This window comes from Asterias amurensis, chromosome 1, assembly GCF_032118995.1.
Source record: "Asterias amurensis chromosome 1, ASM3211899v1".
Classification (NCBI taxonomy): domain Eukaryota; kingdom Metazoa; phylum Echinodermata; class Asteroidea; order Forcipulatida; family Asteriidae; genus Asterias; species Asterias amurensis.
Genome location: NC_092648.1, coordinates 2,269,436 through 2,286,859, shown reverse-complemented (window position 1 = coordinate 2,286,859; position 17,424 = coordinate 2,269,436). Strand labels below are relative to the sequence as shown.

At 38.3% G+C, this 17,424-nt stretch overlaps 1 protein-coding gene across 1 annotated transcript; it reads left to right on the top strand.

Annotated features, from left to right (window-relative positions):
* Positions 1-5,472: 5,472 nt before the first annotated feature.
* On the top strand, positions 5,473-15,846 carry LOC139942168 (cell division control protein 42 homolog). The gene is made up of 3 exons (XM_071938919.1): positions 5,473-6,241; positions 9,150-9,208; positions 12,882-15,846. Exons 1-3 carry the CDS (start codon positions 5,887-5,889, stop codon positions 13,377-13,379), a joined length of 912 nt encoding a protein of 303 aa, XP_071795020.1. The 5' UTR covers positions 5,473-5,886; the 3' UTR covers positions 13,380-15,846.
* The last annotated feature ends 1,578 nt before the right edge of the window (positions 15,847-17,424 follow it).

Genomic DNA, 17,424 nt, shown 5'->3' with positions numbered 1-17,424 from the left:
TGTAAGGCTACTTTTTTTTTTTTTTACTTCCCGTTCACAAGTCAGGCCTTGAAACAGTCAAAAGTAATCGACGATTTATCATCTAAAACTTGTTGTTCTTTCTATTTAATAAAAATGTTCAATCATTCACGCAGCCCATCCCTAAAACCATTTCTTACACGGGTAGCCCTTATTATAAACAAAAGTGAAAGAAATACATTGACAGAATGAGAATGCTCGTACAAATAATATAGGCTTAAGTGACACATATTAACATTTACAAGAACTCTTATCTACTTCTTTGTTATCTTGAAAGATACAATAAGCTAAGCACCCAAAGAAACTTTCAGTTGAACGCCTTTATCTGTCTGTCCTTCCACAAAAAGAAACCAAAGTAAAAGCATCCCTGTCGCTGAAAATAACTCATGAGTCCGCCCGGACCTGACAGATCTCATTGTTTTGCCGTTTTTGCTTGGAGGCGTTTTCCTTTTTAGACGTAAGATAAACAAAGCTTTGAAATACTAGTTATATAATGGGATAAGAAAGATCAATGATGCGCCGTGCGTTGTCTTCCTCTTCAGAACAGTTCAAGACTCTTATGATGTAAGGGTAAAGATAAACAGTGCAAAGTATAGGCCTATTAAACTCTGTATAACCACATACACTTAAAATAAATGAACTTTCAAAAGAAAAGTCCCTTTTCCCCACCAGTGTGTACATGTTCTTTGAAGACATTTTACTTCATTCTTATTGAATCGAAGAAGTAAAAAGAGAAGCTCCAGTAAGAAGTCTCAAGGCTAAAACCTTAGACGGTGTTGGAGAAAGTGACACCCCTTTGTTTGTTGCGCTACCTACTTCTTTTATCCATCCAATCAATAGGGATTTTAGAGGAGGACTCAATGCATTGCAGAGAGTAACTAGAGAGCAATCTTTGCCCTCGCTTTCTCTTTATACTTGTTATTTATTTATTTAGAACCATGTAGGTATTAGTTTTGTGTGTAGGATAATGTGTTCAGATAAAACAATATAATATGCCTATGTTGTCTGTAATAATATAAACAAAACCTTATTTACTGTATAGTACAGACGCTATTGATAACATTTTACCTTTTTGTTTTGAACTAAATATAATATCAAATTATTATAAACCACAATGAAAACTGACTGGGTAGATTTTAAATGGTTTGGGGTTTAACAAAGACAACTTGACTAGAGTGTAACTCAAACGAACGACATCCGGCCGGATTAACGTGCTGGTGTCGCATGCAATTATGTCCTCTGTTGCATATGCAATATTGTCCGCCGGACGGTTTTGCATATGCAATCGTGTCCGCCCGGACGCTGCTGCATAATGCAATTGTGTCCGCCCGGACACATTTGCATATGCAGTTTGTGTCCACCCCGATCAAAACCGTCCTTGCAGAAAATTAAACGCACTTGGTCGACGCATGGAGGTAGAAATGTCGACGGAACACGTTCGCAATTTTGTTTTACAAGCTAAGTGCATGTCATGAATGACATGGGAAACGGGCTGTTGGGTATTTGCTGATCATAAAAATACGTGAATATTCATGCTGGATACGTGAGGTTCAGTCATGCACGCTCGCTTACGTACGCGCGCACATAATACATGTACAGTCATGTGTTGTCCGCCGGACGGTTTTTGCATAGCCCCGGACACGTTTACATATGCAAAAGTGTCCGGAGCGAGCAGTATTGCATGGCGGACACAATTGCATCTGACACCGGCGCTCTACGAACCGAGCTATCTAGCCTTAATAATGGTGGTCTCCCCACTTGTTTTCTATTTCGACAATGAAAACAAAACAAAAGCCCCATCAGAAATACATGGTGTTCAAGATTGAACAAAATTAACACAGCATGCGACCATGGAACAGAAAAGGCTGGACTTCCGTCTCTGATCCTTTAAGTATAGGTTAACTGTTCCCCAAATATAGGGGTTTCAGGGCCACCATAGTTAACTCCTTTGTCAATGCCCCTTTCCTTTCACATGAAAAACCCACTGGGACTGGTTTGGATGTTACAATACCAAGATCACGCAATTAGGCCTATCCCCATATAGCGAACTGGCGATCTATTCTGGTCGAAGCTGTGAACCATGAACCTATTGTTGTTTATACTCTTCTACTTTTGCCAAAATAAGTTCATTGTTTTCATAGTAGGTTTTCAAAACCGTTAAGCTTCAGAGCTCACTGATGAATGTGATGTTTTGCCCCGTGATACCGGGGGTCGGCTAAAGCCCAAAACCTTTAATTGTCCCCCACAAAATGAAGTCAGCCCTGAAGTGGTTTTCATGTTGTCAACATCACCGGAATTACTGCAATTACAACATTATGGTTGTAAATGAATTGGTGATTACGTTTCGACACAATTGCTAGGGCTATATCTTCAACTCAAATTGTAAGATGGAGAGCTAAACAGGACACCCCGTTCTCAGACCGATTATGAGATCTAGCTTCGCCCATAATCGGGTTGTGCTTATTAACTCTGTGGGGGTTCGAGCGGCATTGTTGGGCGATGAACCCGGTGAGGAAACCAAGTTAAATGGGCAAGTTCCTGCTAAATGGGACGTTACATCATAATACAAAAGCTCCCCCAATCTACTCTTGTGAAGGGGATATGTCGTGTGCATGGAGTCCACACAAGCCAGGAAGAAGATTGGCAGACTGGGTGATTCGTTCCGGGCACAAAATTACAACATTTTGGGCCGAAGGTCACAAACAATAAAATGGCTCTCCTGGTTAAACAGTGTTGGAGCTATCAAATGCATGCAAGGCAATCCTTTCCGAAGTATGGGCTTGATTTCACAAAAAAAATAAAAAAAATAATCTAAAGATGAGTTGTTGATATCACCATTTAGTGATTTGTAGTGTGACATCACATTTTGCTTAGCAACTAAAAAGATGAATTTGCAGTTAAGATCAATATTAACTATTTCTAAAACCGCATTCCTCCAATCATAATGCCTGCAAAGACCTACAAATAATGTCAGAATAACGACCAAAGTTTCACACAATACCTTGAAACAATCTTGGCTGGTTACACTTTCATTGCGTCCTTCAACTAAAAAAATGCAGACTTTTAAAATAAAAACAAACTTTGAAGGAGTTTATAAGGAAGTTCAAACATAAAAGGCCTTAAAACAACGGGCAATTTTTGCTAAAATCCAAACCATAAAACAAAGACGTCGAGGGAAACACAATCTAGAAATGCACAACGTGGATGCCACGTTGGTTCTTTCATGGAGGTTCCATGGTTATTATACAGAAACTTGTTTTTCGTTTAAACGATACATCCTGTCAAAAATACACACCCACAAAAAAAACAGACCACCCTCTTCGTTTAATCCTTTAAAATTCTGAACCTCAAAACTTTGCCAAGACGGAGCAAAGTTTTGACAAGACGAGGTAAAGTGGTGCGCACAATAGAGGCTTATAGACCTCGCCTTGAGATTATCTATTTATTCTGCAGTTCTTTCCCCTTGTAGGATGCGATTAAGCACCCATCGATCCCTGGACGTAATCCCCGTGGTAATCTTATAGAAAGCTTCCTATTTAGGACCTCTTTTAGCTTCCTTGTGAAAGCGGAAATCACCTAATCTGCTTCTATCTGGACCGTTTGAATAAATCAAACCGTACTGGCAAATCAACATCTTTAGGCAGTCCTATATAGTATTATCATAGAGCAAGGACCTCCTCTATGATCACTTTTGAGAAGCTCATTGACAATTCCTATACCTAGATATACATAGACGCCCTTTTCACACGACAGCAATTTAGCAGGTGTCCCTTGCTTAATTTTTAATGAATGGACTGCAAGAAAGTGAAATCTCTAATTTGCCGTCCTAAAGTATTGTAATAATATTTTTTTAGTATCATTTGGATTCAAGTGCTTTGCCGAAGTCCCAGTTAAAAAAAAGGAGTTCAAACAGTGTTAACATGTGGGTGTTGACAGATTTTGTTCTACTTTAGGATATGAGCGGTGCAATTTCCTATAAAAACCTCCACCAATTTCTAACATAAACAAACTACAGGACCAAAGCCGATCCCAGTCAAAGATCGAGACAAAAGTGAGGCCCCAAAACCAACACTAATTCACGATCATTCATGTGTTTCCTCGTGGCCAACGATAGACACTTATTAATTGCGGAATTACATTCGGAGGCTGAGGGCAAAAAACAAGTTTGTTTGGGAGGAAATGTATGCTGCACCAAGAGAGACCATAATGCAAGAAGTGCAAGACATCTGTCTGCAAGTTGATGCACTAAACCACAGATACAACACAACAGTTTTCAAAAGCAGATGTTTGAATTTCGAAAAACATAACAAATTTTGATGTTTCCAATCTACTTTGTGTGTGGGTGGTGGTGGGGAGGGGGGGGGCAATGGTTCTAAAGCCCCTCCCCTCGGTTATGCCTCTTGCTAAACACTAATGGTATAATGAAATCCGATTAAACGGTAAGCTAATCACACGAATGCAATGGAGAAAGTTTGAAATAAGTGCTTGTTATTTCAAGTCAGCACGCACAGATAAAAGTAGGCCCTATTCGATTAGTTTCGATCGCTGTTTTTTAGACCAGAAGTAAAAAGGTGGTCTTCTTCACTCCTCCATAATCCACAAACATTGTCTCAGCGATTAAGAAGTAGTCTTGCCCTCAAGGCATGAAGGCGAGAAATGTGCACCTACTCAGGATGTATACATCCGGTAGGCGTCTTCAAATGCGGATGTTCATCCTGCTGAATGGGGAGGGGAGGTGACTCATGACACCCTTAGGTTATGGAGTGAAGTCTACAGCAAACGAAAAAGGGGTCGATAAATAACGGTTTATTTTGTCAACCATTCCTCCTTCCATTGGTCAACATCATATGCGAAATACTGTGTATTGAACTAAAACTACTCAAATACAGCAGTGATATCGTATGAGGCTAGCAGGGCACTCATACAGAACATCTCAGCTTATCACCAGGTCACCAAAACATGGAAGGAGAAATTGAACGAAATCTTTAGCAAACGAAAGCAAGATCGATAACTAACGGTTTATTTTGTAATGTCAACCACTTGTGGCACTGGACCCTGGTGGAGTCAACATATATTAATACTAAACTATCCACTTAAATACAACAGCATCGTCAGACAATTTTTTAACGTCTCGCAATAATTATGAAACAAATAAGGCGACCTGCTTCATCACACAAAAAAAAGAATACCACAACTTGCTGTCATTTAGCACTAGAGGGCGCTTGGTCTCGCCGTTTTCTAGCCGCTTCACATGCGCGCATACCTACAATGAAATGGATCATCCCAATACTTAATGTAGCTTGCATGCAAATACAGCATCACTTCTCATTAGCATAATGCAGTGACATTGACGCTGTTAACACACGACGGCCTATCGATGACGTACACAGTGTGCTATACGTCACTTGTGTGTCAGTGATGTGGCCTCCATATCAATATCATGCATATTGATGATGTATTGAACACACACACTTTTTCAGCACACGGCTGTTTTTTTGAAAGCTATTTTGATCACTTCTTCTGAAGGCTCGCGTGGGTGATGTTGCGACGAAGCATCTGACGAGAGCAAATCCACATCTCAGTAAAATCAGCACATTTCAGGAAATACTTTCCTTTTCTATATCCCTGTGGAATTATTTCAACAGAACAATTCTGGATACTACACTCAAGCCGGTAAAACAAATATGATTTCAAGTTTTAGTTGGAGAGAAAGTTACTAAACTTTCAAGGCAGCTAGCTGACTCTGATTGTGGTCTTCAAGTTTCTAAACTAGAGGCCAGCAAAATACACCAATGTGATCATCGTTGTGGAACTATTATTTAGTTACATCTCTTCAGTGAAAACTGGTTTCTTTATCCTGATTTGCAAATGGTTCTCGCCGGGTTTACGAAGGAATATCGCGATCTGGAGTCTTACCACCCGTACAGTCCGACAATAACATCCAGTGCAATGCCGCCCCAAGCGCAATCGGCTAACGACCACCACCACCACCACCAGCCCGCCGTCCCAGTCGGCGTGGTGACGGCATCGTCTCGGTCGCGTGCACCCACCACAACATCCAATATCTCGAGAACTGAGTCTGCCAACGAAGAGGACATTGAAACCAAAGTGAAATGTGTGCTAATAGGTGACGGTGCGGTAGGAAAGACTAGTCTAGTCGTGAGCTACACAACGAATGGATACCCATTGCAATATGTGCCAACAGCATTCGATAATTATTCAGGTTTGTGAAATTTCTAACATAAGAGTGTTATATTTTTTATAGAAACAAAATATCAATTTAAATTTGTTTAATTTATTGTTGTATGATAAACCATTTGTTTTGTTCAATCTTTTACTAAGTTTAACTTTACACATACCAGTGACGTTGTTGTTGGGCTACATTTAATTTTAATCAACATTGATGTAAATATTTTTTTAATTTATTTGATTTCATAGAGTTTGAGTTTCAAATCGGTTAAAAACAAATTTACTTTGTAAGAAATTACAAGGCAGTGGTGGCTCTGAGAACAGCTGTCTTTTCCATCCATGCTGATGATGCAGAGACAATTTTTTTTTTTTTTTAGAGCAGCACATGGTGGCTTGGATTATAACTTGAAAATGGTACATTTAAATATTTGCTTAAGTACCAATTAATTGGAATGGTACTTGAAGTTTGTAGATTGTGATGCTGAATTGAACTTTCAATTATGTCCAACAATGGTTGTGGGAACATTAAAAACCATCTTCTAAATCGTATCCTTGTAATTTCTAGGATCTTCAACCTCTTGAACATTTAATTTGATGTGAACTAAACCATGTCCTGTTCCAATTCTAGTGTGAATGACCTCTTCAGATCTTCACTGAACTCTTTCAAAATCCTCATTCAAGTCACTTGAGCCCACCAAGGCCTATCCTGTGTAGCCCCTAAACCCATAGTCAATTGTTCACCATTGCATAAGCTTAGCATTGTCCACAGCTAATTTAGGGACAGTAAGCACAATGGTTTGAAAAGGGAGGCAAGTCCTTTGATGTGGGCAGCGCTTCTGGTGTTTAGAAGCTTATAATCTGGGAGGTAGAAATTGTTATGAAAACTCATCATAGTAGAAACTCAACACACCAGCATTGTGAGTCACTACATTGTATATAGGAGGGGAGCCCATACACAAACCACTAGCTGGGTTAATCATCAATGTGGTTTCTGTCACAAACAGTTTTTTTCTGACCCTTGTTGACTTTGAGCTTGAGTCATTTTTAACGATGTTGAAAAGCAGTTACACAAGACAGAAATAAAGTAAACCACACTGCTGGTCATGTTGTGGTTACTGGTTTACTACAAATGTTGATACAATGTCAAAATCTCTGGTAAGGATGGGCTAGTGGTAACCACAGCTACATATAGGGCCTATAAGATAAATATACAGCACCATGGTAAAATTTTTACATTATTCTAAAATCTTGCAAGACATTGCAGTGTGACCATTACTAGTCAAAGGGTCTTGGGGGGGGGGGGGGGGATCCTTACACACCGTATAGGGTTACACCATGCCTGCACCATCCTGCACTAAGGAATGGTTGTAGATGATTGTAAATTTGCCTATCCCCCGCACTTACGCATACGTCAGTAATAAGAGTATTTGTTACACTTTTTATCACAAAAGCCATTCCCACTGTGTCTGCGTCCGTGCTTTTCACACATTTCTACTCATGTTCCTTGCTCTATATTCTACTTTGCCTTCCCCACCCTGCTGAGCACAGATAAAATATTGTAATTTACTCTTCAAAGTTCACTGGCATATTGTCCTCAAGCTCCGACACCTTTTACCATTAGCTGAGTCACTACTCCAATGTGAATCCTACACCTTGAAGTTTTTACACATAATTGGACCCAATTGGTGGCCTGTAGCCATTTGGTTCAATCCTGTAGTGAACACCATGCAATACGAGTAGAGCTCTACATGTACTTGTGCTCGTATTTAACCAGACGCTATCATTAGTAAACAAGACAAAAAAAACACTTGGGAGTTGACCCAGGAGAAAGAAGTATGGAAGCTTAAAGTGGCCAGCCATGACATGTATTCCTGTAACTGTATTCCATCGCCGAGTGTGGCCCTGTATTCTAAAGTTACTCCACAAGAGTGGTCATTTAAGGGGTCCATACAGATTACAGAATACAGGGAGACCAAATATAACCTAAAGCAATATTGTATAGCTATCACTCACTGCTGCAGGCACTACACAGTACGCTACCAAAGATATGCCTGCTATTTTAATGCACACCAATTTCAGTCATGAAAATTTGCAGTAATCTTTATTTCACAGCTGTGGTTCGTAAATGGTTTACCAGATGAATTGCCAAAGTACAGTACACACAACACATCATGAGAAAATTACACATGAGTTAGCAGTGAATTGGTGATTAAATACCATAAATTGTAACTCAACAGTAAATTTGTTTTCACACAACACTGCAGATCTTTTCATCAACAGAGTTGTAAAAACTGAATTTCTGTTTATTACAAAATCATGTACTAGGGTTGGTTGTTATGATTGCGTACAATATGTTTGTTATTGTATGCACACCCATTGGGGGGCCCCTTAGATATTGTTGTCAATTGCAATGCAATGGAGCACAGCCTTGTTATATATTGATTAGTCTAGCGATTACTAATGTACTGTAGGAAGCCAAACAAGAATAAAATCATGTTTGAATACACAATTTCATTAAATGCGCATTACAATCTGCAAATCCAAAGTTTTTATTTCTGTATGTTTTTGTTTAAGTACGACTACTGTATTAGATCCAGCTTGAGTACTTCACTTATTTATCAAGGAGGCAAATTCCTACAGGCCCCTGGTTACTGCCTTGGTGCCCCTTGAATGAAATATTCCAATACAAGTATGAATAATCCTATGGTCTACTGTGCCCTTTACAGTTGCCCTGCCCTTGTTACAGGAACAAAGTGCATCAACTGATTCAACTGCATGCTATGGGGCATTGCAAACACAGAAACTATACAGCTAGATTTGAATGTTCATTTATTTACAGAAACCAATTAGTAAGTTTGTCATTGACATTTTGTGAATCCACAGCCATAAATAAATACATTATTTATTATTGTACATTCCTTTTTTTCTTTTCATTTCTACAGTTGTGGTGAGAGTAGACAGGAATCCCATCAAAATCCAAATATGCGATACAGCTGGCCAAGTAAGTAATATAAACGTCAAAATAAACTCCCTCCTTTCTTTTAAAAGTCAAGGTTTGCCTTTTTATTAAATAAATTCTTCTGTTGGCGACAGGGCTGCCAAATGTAAACCTGATTAGCCTTGAGGTTCTGTGGACTGCATGCCAGAAAATAGGATGCCAGGCTCCAGACTTTATGTTCAACCATAGAGCCTTTCTGTATGGTTGAATGGTTGAACTGAGCACGCATTTAATTACATTAAAATATTAGAATTCAATGACTCTACTTGGATTTATTTTTGTCTGGTTCACCCTTACCCCAGAATGATAGCAAAGGGCATTACAAACCGATAATAACCAATGATCCTTTTGCTAATCCGACAATCGTAGCGATAAAACAGATCAAATCGTAATCACTTTTGTCTATCAGCAGAATTAGTTGACAGCAAAAAATCGTCTTTGTCTGCGACCTCATAGTACGAACTTTGACCTAGAATGGTTTTCCGAGCTGAACAATTTTGACAAAATGTTACCAAATGCAACAATTGTTGAATCCAATTGATAAAGCAGTTTATCTCGGATTGTAATTTTTCCCATGACACATATCTCCACCACTTAAACCTTTAGGCTAATTGAAAGATATGCATCACCAGTGCCATACGTACATCACACGTGGGTGGAGAGGATAGTAATTTGTAAGCATTGCATAGATGGGGTGTGGGTTGAACTTTGGACTAACTGGTGAAGAGTGGAGTCTCTGACATTTGTATCCGAACTAGGGCTTCAACTACAGTGTGATAACTACACTAATAGTAATAATAACAGTTGTTATTATAATTGTTGATAAAGATTAACATAGTGCATTAAAGAAGTTGCTTTGATGCATTCGGCGGAAGCAAGATCTTTTATACGATATTTCAAACTACAGAACATATTATGAAGTGCACAAAAGGAAGGATAAACCAGTTAAACCCAGCGACTACATTTCATTTGTACATTTCAATAAAAATTATCCAGTTTACAGAGACCATGGTTCTGTTGCCTCAAGTGGTATTGGCCATATTTGTGCCCCTTCAAAAGTTTCACGTTTAAGCTTTTAAAAGACTTTGCAAGGGAAGTGTCCTCTTTGCAAAATGCAAATGGTCCTGCCCTCTCAAAGATGAAATTCCAGGTCTGTTAGTGGTTACCATTGAGTAATAAGTAGTTTTCTACTGTAAGATTTTATTAAACCATGCTGTACAGTGTCAATGTACATGTATGGGGTCTATGGTGGTTGGGGGGGGGGGGGGTGCTTTCAGCATTTGCAACCATAGTAGTAAGTGATCACCGTGCAATCATTCTTAGTACAGCCCTTTCTCTTTCGGCTGGCTTCAAATAAAACACCCCAGCGAAAAGACACTGCAAATTGCCCTGAGGCGAGTGGTAGCCTAGCCTGTCCAGTTGACAATACCCAACGCCTAGCATTAACAACGTTTGACAATAGCGACTGCTTAACGCTGCTTGTCACTGTAGAGGATTTCATGTGAGGGTATTGTTGACCAGTTTTTCAATCAATGGTCCAGAGTTTTGGCCAGAGTCGTTTGGACTTCGATCAATAGATCTGAGGTGAAAGCATCTCCTTGATCAGATCATATAGTGGATCTGTATAGAGACAGGACAGAGACCTCAGGGAGGTGGGGGGTTGGGTTGGAGGGAGGGGAGGCGGGTGACTACTGGAGGTTGTACTCTCAGTGAAGGATTCTTATGAAAAGCTTCCTTCTAAAGTAACGAGATGAATGACAATCATCACAGCAAGTTATTCTGTAGGACATACCTTAACACCAATTTGCACTTTTCTCATGAAGGTTTTATTCTCGGAAAAGAATTCTGATAAAAAGCTTCCTTTCAAAGCAAATAGATGAGTGAAAATCATCACCTACCCGTTTGACAGTTATTCTGTACCTTCACATCAATTCAATTTTGGCTATCATGGCTTGATTGAAAATGTCTTTATATTCAACCCTTGTTAAAAAGAGCACTGTTATAAAAGAGGTTCTGCTTATAAAAAAAAGTACATTCTGAAGTCCTCAATCGCATTTGTACTTAATTTGGCCAATCCAAGTGATCGGCGCAATTTCATAGAGCTGTTTAAGCAGAAAATATTGCTTAATGGTTTCCTGCTAAGCAAAAATGAGGAGGATGCCAGTTACAAATGATTGCATTTCGGCCGGTAACCTTATTCTACTCAGCACAGTTTGTTGTGCGCTAAGCTACCTCTAGGTCCCACATCCAATGATCATTAAATAGAATTAATAATACTGGTGGGGTTTTCAAGGGAGTGTCTTATTATAACTGTTTATGGTCAGTAGCTTAGCCAAACAATACTAAGTTTATATACCAATGACCTTAGTGTTATCTTAACATAAGTGACCTGGAAAAAAATAACAGTGTACAATCAGAAGCAGACATCCACCAATAAATTACTTGAGTCTTCAATTGTTAACTGACCATGAGTCGTGGCGGTGTTGCTGATACCAAATTGAGAAAAAGCATTTCTCAATATCAGTTGGTCCTCGTTAATCAACAAATATCATGGCTTTACAATATTTGTTCAGTGTTGTATACAGAATCCATATCAAACCATGATAAGATTCTAATCTTAACATCAGTTGTCCTGATAGTGGACCATAAGGCCTTGATGCTTTTGCCAGGGATGGAGGTTGCCCAGCCTCCGTCCCAGGGGGAAGTGTGTTGCCCTGTGGTGTCAACTCTGTAATTGTGTAGTGAGAAAACATGTGTTAGTTCTGCTGGAGTGGAGCATGGACAGTTGTGGCTGGCTCTAATGAGTTATCCAGACGGATGACCTTAGCGAAAAGGTCAATGTAGTTTTGCAAAGCAGTCCAACTCCAAAACCAATGAGCTTGGAGGAACATCACTGAATGCAGCGAATTATTTCCCTTGTAGGCCTGTAGCAGAGCAAAATGCTACACAAAATGTATCAGTTGCTACTCAAAAAATCATCACTTGCTACTCAATATCAGCATTCAGTTTGTGGGAAAAAACCCGAACGATCAACTGGTATTTTTTTTATTTAGCCTTCAGTGAAATTTTTTAAGCGTTTTATAAACTGGACTTAAAAGAATCTTGTTTCCTTTCTGTTTCTGCAAATAAGGATTCCGAAGAAACTCATAATGTTGTGTCCTCCCACATCGTAATTTATGTTACTGTCATTTAGAATACCCCCCCTCAATAACTCATCTTAATGAAACACTTAGTACCAGACCACATCCTGATTAAGGTGAAAGTTATTAAACAGGGAGTTTGTCACGTTTACAGCTCCATGGTGACACTTTGGAGCTTACATGTTCACTCCTGGCTACATTGGCTGGAGCCTTGCCAAGAGTGGCTTATTAAAAGCCAGTCTTGCAGCCAGTGGGCCTCATGGTAATCAAGTTCGGAGAGTTGTCAAAAAAAGTTTTAGTATGAAATCTCAGGCCTGATGTTTCACGGAGGCTGCAACGAAGGCGATTGCCTCCATGCCCCCTGGTCATTGCCTTGGTGCCCTTGAAATGCTCCAGTTGAAAATTTCAATTTCCTCATAGGGTGCCCTTTACTGCGGAGAAAATGTCTTGGTGCCCTTGCCCTTTGAAAATAAAAGAATACAGGCCTGTTTGTAATTTACTAAAGATGGAACTTTTGTTATGTTTTTCTTCTCCAGGATGATTTTGATTCCTTGAGGCCGCTCTGCTACCCACAGACAGACGTCTTCCTGCTATGTTTCAGTGTAGTCTCACCAACATCGTTTCACAACACACTAGAGAAGTGGTTGCCGGAGGTACGAAGACACAACCCCAAGACTCCTATAATCCTAGTAGGCACTCAGTGTGACTTACGGACTGACGTCAATGTCTTGATTGATCTTGCTAAGTATCATGAGAGGCCGATAACGGAAGAGGAGGCCATTTACCGTGCGGAGCGTATCAACGCTGTCAGTTATGTTGAATGTTCAGCGTTGACACAACATAACTTAAAGGACGTTTTTGACACAGTTATTTTAACTGCGCTCCAGTTTACTGGGCCTCCTAAGGGCAAGAGTAAAAACAGCTCCAAATCCAAGAAACCTAAAAGTATAAAGCCAACAAAAGTCAAGAAGGATAAGCCATTGCCGTCTAAACCTAAATCTTCAATCTGGAAGAAGCTTTGTTGCATCGTTTGAGTTCCTGAATGTTTCTTCATCCTGCACTTCGCACATCCCCCCTCCATGTCTTTCCGTATTCTTGTGGAATTGTGCCATAAATGTTCAGCTACTTGTGTCCACATGGACTAAACTCTGGATTATGGACGGGAGAACAGACTTTGGTGAACCTTATTACCAACATGGCAGAGTTGTGTTCGGCTGTAATGCCAGATTCTTGGAGACTAGTTGTTCTCATAATACTGTCGGCGGAAGAGTTATTTTTGACTATGAATCGAGACTGCATCATGTGACTGTTAGGTTATCTACGTTGAATGGCTGATCCACTCATAAGGAATTACATAAAAAACGATGAGGTTAACAAAGGGCTTTTGCTTTTAGAACTCAATAACAGTCGACCAATTGAATGATGACACTGAGGAAAATAAAAGGCATTTCCGAGTTTTCCCAAAAAGTCTGCCATAATGCATTGTACTAACTAGTTCTTCCCTTGTGTATCATATTAAAAAAGTTAAATGTATATTGTATTCCCATTATAATTTATTGTTAAAAACCATATTAAGTACTTACTGGAAATATTACAAAAGAACTTAGGAATTTGTTTTCCAATCAATGATTAATAGAGGAGTGTTACTGAATTCCAATGTGTTGACTGAGGTGTCAACAGAGGGTAGTAAACATTCTTAAGGAAAATGGAAAGAAATTTCTTTAGCCCCTTTCACACTTAACAACTTTCCCTGGGATAATTCCCAGGTTGATGTTTCATACTTGAACTGCCAACCCTGGCAAACTCCTTGGGAATATCTAGCCCTGCTTGGGAGTATGGTTCATAACCCATCGGTAGGAATACCCAAAACTCATTTTGTATCAAAAGTAAACAATCACAAGGGTTAAGATACCCCAGGAGTTTCCTGAGGTTTTATCTCCTAGGTATTGGATTTGTACAGTGTGAACAGGGCTTCTGTTAAGTACTGCCTAATGTTGAACCGGGTTATGGAGTTTTATTTAATTCTTCTCTAAAAGAATTTTGCCAAATAGAGTATGTTAAGAAATAAAAAATATGTAAATCAAATATTTGGCAGACACTAATTCTATGAAGTCTCACAAGTTTTAAGTGTTTGGTGAACCATTATTGCCTTTTAAGTTAAAATCTGTTAATTGAAGTTATTTGTTATACTTTTAATGAAGTTCGTTTCAAAATCAGAGACTTTGTTCTTTTTAAAAGCATACTTTTTCCAAGCTTGGTTCTCCTGAATGTTAATAACCTAAAAGCAATCAATGTGTTATGTTATGGGCCTATTAGTTCCAATCTCCTTCTTATTTTGGGATAAAACTGAGAACCAAAATTTGTTATTAGTTCAGACCTGTAATTTTATCTCCGAGAGGGCAGGGCCATCATCTTTTTTCAAAGGGCACTTTCATTGGGAAACTTTTGAAGGGCAAAAGGTCCAGACCAGGGGCAACTGAGGCTGTAACAAATAGTAAAAAATTAAAAAGATTACAAGTATCTGCCACCAAGGTTTTGGAAAGCTTAAATTTTCAAATCATTTTACTTTTTATCTTCTATTTTTTTGTGATATTTATTTATTTTAATAAAGCTTAAAATCAAAATCAAAAGCATTGGTGTATACATTGGTCATCTTTTTAAAGAATTAAATATTTACTGGATTTTAGATTAAAATATCTAAGAACAAGTTTAACATTTGCGATGACATATACCGAAGAAATCAGACAAGTTTTATGGGCACATTTTTGATATTATAAATGAAATTTGAACAGAATGGAACTAATGTGTGACTAAGCATGTATGTTAAAATAATCAACTGAAGGTAGTGATTTACATTGTGAGCGTTGTGAATGTGAATTTGGTTAACAAAATTCCTTGTAAAAACATGCAACTTGCTAAGCTAACAAATACTGCTAAGCAGAATCAGGCTTTTTGATATGTAGCTTTCGAAAGTTCGTCAAGGTCAATGTACCTAAGTAAAATTTATTTTTGATTTGATTTTAATTGATCTCAATTTATTTGATTTTTTTATTTTCTTCTAAGTTTTTTCCATTGTTTTCTATTTTTTAAATATGTTTTATCAATATTATTTATTTAGGCCTTTATTATTATTTTTTTGGGAGACATGTTATTTTTGTTTGCCTCGCCTTGGCAAGTTAATTCCAACCTTCCGTTAAAAAGTTGCACATAAATTAGTTCTTTTCATAATGAGCAAATGTCTGTCAGTAACCCAGTGAAATTTGCGCTTCCAAACCGAAGAAGCTGAAAGTGTGTAAAAAATAATGTGAAGTATAAAAAAAACGTGTCCCTTAAGGTTAAAGAGATTCCAGTTATATGTATATCGGCAAATCGCTGTAAGTATTCTTTATTTTATAAAAGCCATAAATTGAAGATGGAACTTGGTGACGTTTGTTTTTTCTCTATTTGTGTTAATAATTTTGTAATATTGTGAAATAAAACAGAGCAAACTATTGAAGTAAAGAATAACATGTGGTTGAGTTTCTTCATTTAAAATTAGAAGTGTCAAATATAGAAACTAGAATTATGAATACAAAATTCAGGTTTATTTTTAGTGTTTCAGAAAAGCGAGGTGTTCGGAAACTGAATTTCATAAAACAGAATAATAAAGTGCAATGCATTTGTTACTGAATCATCCAGACCAATAACTACAGTCATGAATTGCTGAAAATTTATCCAACTATCAGTTACTATAAAATTGTTTGAATCATCCAAAGGTCTTAAAAGACCTTTGGATCCCCCTCCTCCACAAAGAACCCCTCTATATTCACTCTATAAGAATAACATCCTTTTAAATCTTAAATCATACTAATAATTATAAAGACTTGTAATGCGCACATATCCACCCTGCGGGGTGTTCAAGGCGCAATAAAACCAAAACAAAACGAGTTGAAAGAAAACGGATGCAACAAAATTAGTCCTTGAAAACCTGTGACATAAGATTTAGTTTTGAGAAGAGATTTTGAATTACAAAGACAGGATCAAAGATTAAGTGGTAGAGAGTTCCAGATGCTTGGCGCAGCTGAAGAAAAATACCCGTCACCCCAGGAGTGTCAAGACTTTGGTTCATTGAGGAGAAGCATGGGATTTTATTTATGTTATAAACACACTTCCACCCTCTCATATCATGGAGGAAACCAGTGAAATTGAAGTCATTGGTTGAGCTACACACACATCTTATTGGGGATTTATCTGCACTTCTTAATATGACATTTTCATGATGCTATAAACACAGTGTTGATGCTACTAGGGTACTTTACTAGCTTGTGATAAACTCAACAGAAAAGCACAACATGAAATCCCAAATCCTCATTGTTTGGGTTTGCAAGGATAAGTCAAAATGACAATGGGGATGACAGGAAGAGGACTCTGAAATCACTAGGGCAGTGTGGGGGTCTTTAATCTGTCCTTAGAGATGGCAGGCAAGGTGTTATCAGCATTATCACAGCCTAAGATTCAACAATATGGGATTATCTTTCTGTACAAAGTTGTGGCTTACAAGGAACAGAGCTTCTTATTTTAGTTTGGGTTATTGAAAGGGTCTGGGTGGAGCTTTTTGGGGGTCAAGACAGCAGTTGAAGAAGATGATTCACTGGTGGCATAATCATGAATGAATTGAGGGTGGGGTTATTTTGTTTATATCTGATCTGTGTTCAATCTCTCATCTGTCCGTCACTTCATAACAAAAGTATCTTGAAGCACCTTGGACATTGGACAAAATAATGTATGCTTTTTGAGTATTGATCGTGTTGGCACTTAGATACATCAGTTCTAAGTAAAACTTATGTTTGAATAACTTTTTACAAGTGCTTCAAGGAACAGACAAATGATTACAATTTCAAAGAGTGCACATGGTTACAATTGTCCGCACGACACAATCAAAGTTAAACTACAAAACATACTACACTTGACTCTCGTTATAACAAGATCACAGGGACTAGCCAAATTACCTCTTTAAAAATATTATAATATAGTAAGGTTTGCGGTAACACCATGTAATGATAATCTCTAATTGAGTTGGGGTGGTTCTGAAAAGAACCG